We start from the raw sequence: 10,858 nt of genomic DNA, 5'->3' as shown, positions 1-10,858 counted from the left end.
ATGCGTTTCTGCCTCTCATCCAACGCTGAACGGTTATGTGTTTGTTAGACAGACTGAAGCTTTAGAAGCGCAACGTATAGGGCAGGTAGACTTTTAAAAAATCTCATTGAATGAATATTGTTTTCTCCCGACATGTCAGAAAACACAGATATGTGTAGAAAGTTTTGAACATGACCAAAAAAGCAGAGTGGATGAAGTACAGGAGCTATAAGATTTTAACGTAATTAAAATGATATGATCCAAAATAAATAAAATAAATTAAAATAAATTAAAACAAGTTAAAAGAACCAGAGACCACTGGTTTGTTATGATTTCATGAATGAATACTTTCTTATGATATTTTATTAGTTTGTGGCAGATAATAATATAAATAATACAAAATAAAAATATGTATTTACAAACACACTTTACACAATAACACCATATACATCTACCAGAGCTGAAAACCAATAATTATGATTTCATGAACAAATAATTTATGTCGGGTGTCACGAGACAAAACAAAGCGTACCTCAGGACGGACGCTGAGAATGAATCACTCACCCATTAAAAAATAAATAAATAAATTTGTATTACAGTGGTATGAAAAAGTTTGGGCACCCTGATCATTTTCAAGATTCCTGTATGGATCATTGGTTGTTTGGAACAGCAATTTCAATTAAATATATCATATAGCAAACAAACACAGTGATATTTAAGAAGTGAAATGAAGTTCATAGGATTTACAGAAAGTGTGCAATAATTACTTAAACAAAAGTAGGCAGGTGCATAAATTTGGGCACCCTTGTTGTTTAATTGATTTGAATACCTTTAGCACTAATTATTGGAACACAAAATTTGTTTGGTAAGCTCATTGACCCTTGACCTACATACACAGGTGAAGCCAATCATGAGAAAGGGTATTTAAGGTGGCCAGTTGCAAGTTGTTCTCCCCTTTGCATCTTCTCTGAAGACTGGCAACATGGGAGCCAGTCAAAACAACTGTCAAAGACCTGAAAACAAAGATTGTTCAACATCATGGTTAAGGGGAAGGATACAAAAAGCTGCTGTCAGTTTCCACTGTGAGGAACATGGAAGACTACAGGCACAGTTCTAGTATATTGATCGTATATTTGAGAAATTGTTGTGTTGGCAGCAGATATACTGTTAACAGGCTTCCCCTAGCACGCGCCAAACATGTGGTTACTCTGGGTATCGAACCCAGACTTTTTTGTTCACAGGCGTGCTACCCGCTACACTGTGGAACCGAAAGATTAGTTCACAGTGAAAGATTACTTTGCAGAGTAATTATATCGTAGTGAAAGATTAGTTCACAGAGAACGATTCGTTCACAGCGAAAAATTAGTTCTCGGCGAAAGATTAGTTCACAGTGAGTGATTAGTTCGCAGAGAGTGATTTGTTCGCAGTGAGTGATTTGTGAGTGATTCATGAGTCAATATGAACAAATATTTAATATGACTCGGTAGTCACGAGTCACAAATCTTTCATATGACTCGGGATTCACGAGTCATATGAAAGATTCGTGACTCGCGAACGACACATCGCTAGTTCACAGTGAAAGATTAGTTCACAGAGAGTAATTCGTTCACAGCGAAAAATTAGTTCACGGCGAAAGATTAGTTCACAGAGAACGATTCGTTCACAGCGAAAGATTAGTTGACAGAGAATGATTTGTTCACAGAGAGTAGTGATGTGTCGTTCGCGAGTGATTCGTTCAAAATGAACGAATATTTAATGTGCCTCGTGATTCCCGAGTCATATGAAAGATTTGTGACACGTGACTACCGAGTCATATTAAATATTTGTTCATATTAGTGATGGGAAGACCGACTCTTTTTATTGATTCGAATCTTTGACTCTCGAAGAGTAAAATGAACGAGTCGTGAACGAATCTTGAACTAATCATTTCATTCGTTTTACAGCAGGTGGCGCTTTAGCCCTATTGTGGGCGTTGTAAAGAAGGCTGCGGTTCTCCGACACTAAATACTGAAGGCAACATGGTTTGTTTCCGCTGACAAAGTCTACAAAGTACACAAAATGCCATAAGCAATTGAAACCATGCAAAAAGCTAAGAAATAAAAACACACCACAATGTGAAGATGAATGAGAGCAAAAAAGACCCGAGTTCTATCAGGTGACAAATGAAACGAATCTGCGAGAACGAGGCGAAATATTAGTTCACAGAGAATGATCCGTTCATAGTGATTAGTTCACAGCAAAAGATTCGTTCACGGCGAAAGATTAGTTCACAGAGAATGATTTGTTTGCAATGAAAGATTAGTTGACAGTGAAAGATTAGTTGACAGTGAAAGCTTAGTTCATAGAGAGTGATTCGTTTGCAATGATAAATTAGTTCACAGTGAAAGATTAGTTTGCAGAGTAATTCGTTCGTAGTGAAAGATTTGTTCACAGTGAGTGATTAGTTTGCAGTGTGATTAGTTCACAGCGAAAGATAAGTTCAAAGAGAGTGATTCGTTCATAGCGAAAGAGTAGTTCACGGTGAAAGATTAGTTCACAGAGAGTGATTTGTTTGCAATGCAAGATTAGTTCACAAAGAAAGATTAGTTCACGGAAAAGATTAGTTCACAGAGAATTATTCGTTCATAGCGAAAGATTAGTTCATGGCGAAAGATTAGTTCACAGCGAAATATTAGTTCACAGTGAAAGATTAGTTCGCAGTGAAAGATTAGTTCGCAGAGAGGGATTTGTTCGTAGTTAAAGATTAGTTCACAGTGAAAGATTAGTTTGCAGAGAGTGATTTGTTCACAGTGAGTGATTAGTTCATAGCGAGTTATTAGTTTGCAGTGAGTGATTCGTTTGCAATGAGTGATTAGTTCAAGACTTATTTGTGAGTGATTTGTGAGTTCACCATGAACAAATCTTTTATATGACTCGGGACTCACGAGTCAAAAATCTTTTATGTGATTCGGGAATCACGAGTCATATGAAAGTTGAAAATGAAATATGAACATTTTTTTCAACAGTGGAGGACCTTAGCAGTTTGTGTCACCATCTAGCAAGGCCATTGTTGGTGCCGAAAATTACGTTATTCAATCACCACTATTGTCATCTAACTGCCGCAGATAGAATGACCTGAAAAGAACCACACCTGACAACGTTGTACTTTTTACTCACTGCGAGGGGGAGCAGAGAGACCAACAGCTTCGCAGAGCTGGCTCACCTAAGTCCCAAAGTGTATGAGGACTGCAGCTCCTTTTATTGAAAAAGTTTCACAAGTACTGGGCAGTTGTTTTTTCTTTAGGTTTTACTCTTAGGGCAAAGTTCATCTGATTCCTATACTTGATGAGAAACAGACCTCATCCTTTATGGACCTACATTGTAAAACAACTTTTAGGAGAACCAATTCCTATCAAGCAGACCATTATTTAACACACTTAGAAAACAGTTTATGGATCAACACACTTTGGTAACTAACTATAAATTCTATTTACAGCCATCTTTTACAACATTTGCTAAACTGAAGAGCGAAAGGGAATGTAAAAAGAACCTGGAAGAATGTCAGTGTCTTGAATGTACAAAAACACATCTAAAGAATGTATAAATGCATTAATTACATTTAAAACAATGATATTATTTCTATGTAAGTAAATTATATTTGGTTGTGGGTAACATGCAATAAAGCCACCATAAGAGAATGGATTTTGCTAAAGAGAAGCGTTACTAAAAGTGACACCTGGTTAATGCATGACTTCTTTATAACTCTGTTTTGTTTTTTAATATTTGTGCTGTATGCCTTCAGTAGCTAATGCTAACAAAACCTAAAGGCGTGTTCTCTTATATGTCAGAAATAGCAAAATGCAAGGGACAACAGTAAATGCCTGAAATAGATGGTGCAAAATTCAATATGCCCTTAGCCGACTACCTGTTTCTTGACTGCTACCAGTACCCGTACTACCGTAAATGCAAAACACAACGCGCAGAGAAAAAAACTTCCAACGCTGCTCTTCGGTTTTGTCGGGATATCTAGTTCCTATACTGTCGCTGGTGCTGTAACAATGGATACAAAATAGCCAGTTCAGTGTTCACGTTTTGTTAATTGCAAATATTCATAAAACATTGTCGTGTCTCTTCTCATCCCGGATCCAGGTCTAATTCCCCGTGTCTTCAGTGTCCACGGTAGGTAGATGGAGAAAAAGCGACCAAGCTAGCTGTAAGGTCCGAACAACGTAAATAAGTAACGTTGGCGTAAAGGTGTGACATATTCGTTGTCACTCGTTGCAATACATTTCCAGGTCGATTTTCCAGCTTAAACAGCCAACAGTCGAGCTCATATAGCCTAAAGAACCGGTTTGAAACCATTGCCTAAAACAATCTCTGACAAAGACAAGTCGTGGCCCTAGATCACATGTGTCAAACTCAAGGCCCGGGGGGCAAATGCGGCCCGCCAAGCAGTCCTATGTGGCCCACGGGAGCTTAAAAAGCATTTAGTAAAGTCCATGCAGTAGAGTTCCTTAACCTTAACCTTTTTTATTACACAGCAATGGACGATATCTGTAGGTTGAATAAATAATAATCAATTGCAGAAACATGTATTAGTCTGTGTCGAACTGCGGCCCGGTACCAAATGACCTATGGACTGGTGCTGTTCTGCGGACTGAGGGTTGATGTCCCCCGATCTATACAGTCTTCCATTTACAACCGGCCCTTCAAGCAGATCTGTATTGCTGATGTGGCCCCTGGTAAAAATTAGTTTGACACCCCTGCCTTAGATAATTAGATTAATTTACAGTTATAGATATTGTGTTGTGACATGCAGTAATTTAGTTTCTAAAGGCTTAAAATAAGTCCTGCAAACAGGTTCAAAACAGGACTTCGAAGTAGAGTTAATCATTGCTTTATTGTTTAGCCTTTTTACAATCACCTGGACAACCAAGTGTGATTTGTGGATTTCTTTAATATTTTGTTCTTGTATAAGATTGTATGATAAATCTAAAAATTAAAATAAATAAATAAAAAACACTTTGAATGTCGTTACTTCCTGGCCTACTGGTGTGTTGATTAAAGTGCAATGTAAAACAAAATAAGGAGTAAAGAAAATAAGGAAATGCTCAATAATCTACCCTGACACCAGAGTCCGTCCAAGAATGTGGCTGTATGTGTCCTCAAACCACCTCTGAATGTGGTTTTTGTACTCAGATCTGTGGATGTAATCACAGCTCATTTAGGACTTCCAGCTGATTACATGTGATTGGATTATTTGAGTGTATGTTAATAAACTATTGACACTATTGTATTTTGGGAGAAAAGGTAAGTGGCATAAGATGATTGTACTGTAGAGTATGCACCCACTATGTGAGTGTATGCAAACACTAGTAACCTGTAGGGATATGGTTTTGATGAAAGTAGATAGACTTTAAAAAAATATATTTTAAATTTCAAATATGTCCCGGCTGAGGTTTGTGGTGTCTCTAAACAGTCACAAAATAACCATGGGTGGGTTGGGAAACGGACGTCGTGGAGGACGATCACCCCCTCTCCTGATTGGTGCTCTGATTGCCTGTATCCTGGTTCTCGGATTTAACTACTGGGTCTCAAGCTCCCGCAACCTGGAGCTACAGGTCAGTTAACGTTCATTTTTTCTGTGGTATCTGACTCATGCTTTTGGTAAACTCAGTGTTGTCTGAATGATTTTTGCCGGCATAGTATTTAGTTGTTGTAACGACCTATGCATGTTACAGACAAAGCTGTATGAGTTGGAGGGTCAGGTACGGAGGGGAGCAGCAGAGCGAGGAGACGCAGAGCTGAAGAAGACCGAGTTCCAGGAGGAGATCCAGAAACTGAAGGAGCAGATCATCCACATTGAAAGTTTCTACAAGAGTCAAATGGAAGCAGCTGGGGACACTTGTGTGAAAGATAAGGTCACACATCCTCCAGTTCAAATCTGAATTAATTGCTTTGGAGAGTAGTTGTATTTTTTTTTAAAGTGTTTTTTTGCCTTTAGGCCATAATTCAGCAGAACATTTCATCCTCTGCAAAATCCACGCAAGAACTCAGAGGTTACTGTTGAAAGTAAACATTGTCTTCTCAAAATCTACAGAATCAAAGTCTGACTAGTTTAATCTTGGTTCTTGATCATCTCTATTTTAGCTACATTGAACCAGCTCAATGACAACCTGGCGAAGCAGGAGAAGGACCTGCAGAGTTGTCAAGGCAACATCAATGCCCTGAACACCAAACACACAAATGAAATGTAGGAAAACAATATTTAATTTACAAATTTGGTCAAATTTAATAATGTCAAAGTGTTTTATCCTGATCCGTGCTTTTTGTAGCTTGCATGATACCACTACACACAATGGAGTGTATTGGTGAGTTTTTATGTATTCTAAAGGGCGTGTCTTTGCACACACATTCAGGACAACCTGTCACTCTCAGATCCTGTCTCAAAAGGAGCTGTGTGATGAAAAAGTGGAGGCTGTTAAACTTGAAATTAAGAAAAAGATGGAGAAGCTTAACCCTGCCCCCAGTGGTCTTTCAGTGGTGAGTCAGCAAAATTTGATCTTATGGGAAATATAATTGTGGTCGTCTGAAATGTAGTTTATCAAGTTAAAAAAAAATTATAACATAATTCTTCCTATTTATAGTATAATTTATACTATTTATATTATAGTATAAAAAGAAAGCAGAAAAAGTGAACACTAAATGAGATGTGGAGTTCCAGGTCAAAATAGAAACCAGAACACAAAATCAGATTAAATGCAAAGGATTTCCTCAAATTCTTTTTTAAATAAATACAGTATGTAATGTAATATTTACTCTCTTTCCCAGGATAACTCTAAAGCTGGAGCAGCAAAAGAAAGGGAACCTGTAAATGCTGAAGAACCAGCACAGATAAAAACTGCTGTCAACCAGAACTCAAGCCTTTCTAAGCCCACAGAAAATAAAGTGTCTCATCTGCTGACTAATGACATCATAGTAGACAATGGTAAAACATAGTAAATATTTGAAAAATCACTTTGTTGTTTCTATTATGCTTTGTTTCTTCTCTTTTTTGTTTTATTCCAGCCCCTGATGCCCCAGTGTACCACTCACCTATGAATCTACCTAAGGAAGTCGGTAAAAAGGAGTCTCCCTCTGCTGCTGCTGCCAAGCAGGACACGATGCGACCACCAGATGGCCCTGTGAAAACACAAGTGGGTGAGACAAAAACTGACAAAGATGTAAAGAACAACCTGAGTGAAATTAACGCTGTGGGGGTGATGGATGTTCACGAAGAGGAGGAGCAAACAGAAGGTAAGAAAAGAAGTTTATAGTCTACGATGGATGTCTCCTGAAAATGGTGGTTGTCTCAAAACACAACACAGTTTTAATGATGAAGTTGTAAATTTGTTCACATGCAGACCTTGGTGTGGGACCCATGCTGGATAACCAGGGGAAGGCCCATGAAAATCCTGTTAATCAGAAATTGGAGGAACCGGATGATTATGATGCAGTGAAACAAATAGTGGAAGAAGAAGAAGTGGACAAAATGCCGGGAAATAAAATGGCTGAAAATATAGGTATTTGTGCTTTAATTTGCCTCTTTTTTCAGGTTTATCTCAGGACTGCTGAATGTCCCTAGAAAGTTCAGAGACACGGTCTGAATAAGTGACCAAGCTGTTGTATATAAAGAATGAACAAAACTGTGATTGTCTGTGTTTGTATATGTCCTACTGTGTGACAGACCTGGATATGGAGGAGGAACTGGCCGACTACAATGGAGATGATGAGAATGAAGGGGAGTTTGAAGCAGACAAACAAGCAGAGCTGGCACAGAAATGAGGTTGTGCTCATGACCTTCACCAACATCGTAACAAATAAATGTAAGATGACACATTTAAATGGACCATCATGGTTTCAGTTTGATCCCATCCACTCATCATTTCCCACACAGTTTCAAGAATGATTAATTGGTTCATTTTATTATCGTTGTGTCATCTGCATCCATTTGATCAATACAAACTGACAGAAAAAGTAACACTCAACATTTGTAGAGCATCGTCTTATTATTAATTCATTACAAGTTGATATTGTTTATCATATCAACAATGAAGAAATCATATTCAACCATTTATCTGCCCTTCCTGATTCATCCTAACCTGGGACTGGGAATTTCAATGCAATCCCTCTAGCACTAATCATATCAGCAATTTCCCTTTATAGATTAACAAATACAAAATGCAGTGTAGCTACTTTTTGAATGTCAACATAAATCTCAGTTATTTCTCACAGCACAAAATGACCGGCCGTTATTTTCTTTCTCCTCACGTATTTAACTTCTAATTCTTAAGATCTAATTCTTCTTTTGTTTGTTTTTGATGTCAGGAGTGGCATCTGACGAACACGGGTGGATTTAGATGCAGAACATGTTTAACACTCCAACACCTGGGATCCACACAGGTCACTGCAGAAGTGGAAACATACTAAACAAGAAATAAATCACTGTCCATTTTTTTGTTCTATCCAGGATTTGGTTGATAAGTTGTCTTCTGTCATCTGAATCAAGTCTGCCTACATGATATTCCTAACTACATCTAAAACACTCATTTGCAGCAATTGTAACTGGTTATGATCAATAGCCACCACCAATGGGCAACAATGCTAATTTGCCTCCATTTTGAGGTGCTTCCATTCTCTCATCATTTTTTTATTGTCAACTATTTTGAGGAGGTTAATTTTTGTCATTTATGTGCATTCACATATATAAATATTTATAGAGTCTATTAAGTCAATGGGAGTGTGTTAAAAGTAAAATAAAAGTATAATAGTTCTAGATTTGTTTTCTTTATTTAACAATAAGTAAATTGGTTTTATATTCGTTGTTCATGTTTACTCTGTGACTTATAGGGTAAAGAGATTAGTTGAAAATTACACGGACTGATCCTAGTGACTGGATGATATGAATGACCTCTGCCTTTCGCTCAGCGGCACAGCAGTAGATGGAACAATGCCTTAAAAGCATGTTATCAATGAAGGAAGTGTATTGATACCCATGCTCATTGTTATTCCTGAAAACAATGTTATTCTGTTTACTGTAGATCAAAAGGTTTGGACTGGCCAAAGTAAATACCACATTTTACAAATTACAGACCATTATCTATGAAACTATTTAAACGTGTGCTCAACTGCTTTTAGGCTTTACTTCAAATCGTTTTCAAACATGCTAGGTTTAGTTTAGTTGCTACAAACTATGAAACAATGAACTTTTTTTTCTGATCAAACTTCATTTGATATATATACTTAATACTATAAAAGGCTGTATCAAAAAGGGTTTTCTCAAAATAAAAAAATACTGTTGCCCACCTGGTTATTAAATCTAGAATTTCCAGCTACACAGAATCATCATTCTAAACTAGTGATGTGTCGTTCGCGAGTGATTCGTTCATATGACTCGTGACTCCCGAGTGATATGAATGATTCGTGACTCGTGACTACCGAGTCATATTTAATATTTGTTCATATTGAACTCACGAATCACTCACAAATCACTCACTGTGAACTAATCACGCTCTGCGAACTAATCACTCTCTGCGAACTAATCTTTCACTACGATCTAATTACTCTGCAAACTAATCTTTCACTGTGAACTAATCTTTTGCCGTGAATGTATCTTTCGCTGTGAACTAATCACTATGAACGGATCATTCTCTGTGAACTAATCTTTCGCTTCGTTCTCGCAGATTCGTTTCATTTGTCACGTGAAGGAGCTCTGGTCTTTTTTGCTCTCATTCATCTTCACATTGTGGTGTGTTTTTATTTCTTAGGTTTTTGTATGGTTTTAATTGCTTATGGCATTTTGTGTACTTTGTAGACTTTGTCAGCAGAAGCAAACCATGTTGCCTTCATTATTTAGTGTCGGAGAACCGCAGCCTTCTTTACAACGCCCACAATAGGGCTAAAGCGCCACCTGCTGTAAAACGAATGAAATGATTAGTTCAAGATTCGTTCACGACTCGTTCATTTTACTCTTCGAGAGTCAAAGATTCGAATCAATAAAACGAGCCGGTCTTCCCATCACTATTCTAAACAGAAGCGCTAACAAGAGATACATGGTCTTTTTATTTAACTGTGAGTTTTAACATTAGCCCCTACAGGAAGAAGATGGAACGCAGTCCTGCATCAACACTCCAGTTCAAACTAGCTCCATTTCCTTTTATTTTCTTTCAGGTTGGGAACGCCTAAGATGTAACTGTGTCCTACATCGTGATTAATGTCTTAGACCAGGGGTGTCACAACTAATTTTGGGTCACGGGCCACATACAACCTAATTAGATTTCAAGTGGGCCGGACCAGTACAATCATAACATAGTTAACTACAAATGACAATAGGTCTTTGTTTTCATGCAAAAAAGCATGATTCAGATCTTTGACTCTCGAACAGTAAAATGAACGAGTAAAGAAGGCTGCGGTTCTCCAACACTAAATACTATGTAATTTCTATGTACTTACAGTAATGGCGCCTCCTTTGGCAGCCTATGTCAGTTGAAAAAAAAAAATCACAGTATATTTCCCAGTTGTGGGACAAGTAAGGGACTCTTTTTTTTTCTTCCCATGGACTTCAGCTGATTATTGGCTTTGTTCTTGTCTCTCTTGTTTTTCATTGCCTCTCTCTTTTTTCTTAAGCCACCTCATCTCTATGCACTCGCTCCCTTCTAAGTCACCCTTACACACATCCCCTCTTATTGCTCAGATCCCTGGTACCATCTCTTTAACCATCTCCCTGACCATGTTTTTCATTGATCTTATCAGCTGCCGCCTCCCCTGCTCTCACACATGTTCTGATGAAACCCAATGTAGCACTTTTACTTCCGCTGACAAAGTCTACAAAGTACACAAAATACCATAAGCAATTAAATCA

At 37.8% G+C, this 10,858-nt stretch overlaps 1 protein-coding gene across 3 annotated transcripts; it reads left to right on the top strand.

The window, feature by feature from the left end:
• The first annotated feature begins 3,920 nt into the window (after positions 1 to 3,920).
• On the top strand, positions 3,921 to 9,309 carry LOC103398164 (Golgi membrane protein 1). 3 transcript variants are annotated; one of them, XM_008336690.3, is made up of 11 exons: positions 3,921 to 4,137; positions 5,438 to 5,579; positions 5,700 to 5,879; positions 5,963 to 6,017; positions 6,109 to 6,211; positions 6,378 to 6,501; positions 6,790 to 6,946; positions 7,036 to 7,254; positions 7,362 to 7,520; positions 7,685 to 7,823; positions 8,326 to 9,309. In XM_008336690.3, the coding sequence occupies exons 2-10, from the start codon at positions 5,451 to 5,453 to the stop codon at positions 7,780 to 7,782; spliced, it is 1,224 nt and encodes a 407-aa protein (XP_008334912.1). In that variant the 5' UTR covers positions 3,921 to 4,137; positions 5,438 to 5,450; the 3' UTR covers positions 7,783 to 7,823; positions 8,326 to 9,309. The 3 variants fall into 3 exon arrangements, with proteins under 3 accessions (XP_008334912.1, XP_024909158.1, XP_008334911.1); XM_025053390.1 differs by having other exon boundaries at positions 7,027 to 7,254; positions 7,685 to 7,783; XM_008336689.3 differs by having other exon boundaries at positions 3,922 to 4,137; positions 7,027 to 7,254.
• Positions 9,310 to 10,858: the final 1,549 nt, after the last annotated feature.

This window comes from Cynoglossus semilaevis, chromosome Z (assembly GCF_000523025.1).
Source record: "Cynoglossus semilaevis isolate Cse_v1.0 chromosome Z, Cse_v1.0, whole genome shotgun sequence".
Classification (NCBI taxonomy): domain Eukaryota; kingdom Metazoa; phylum Chordata; class Actinopteri; order Pleuronectiformes; family Cynoglossidae; genus Cynoglossus; species Cynoglossus semilaevis.
Note: the sequence above shows the minus strand (reverse complement) of the source record. Positions and strands in the feature narration are given on the sequence as shown.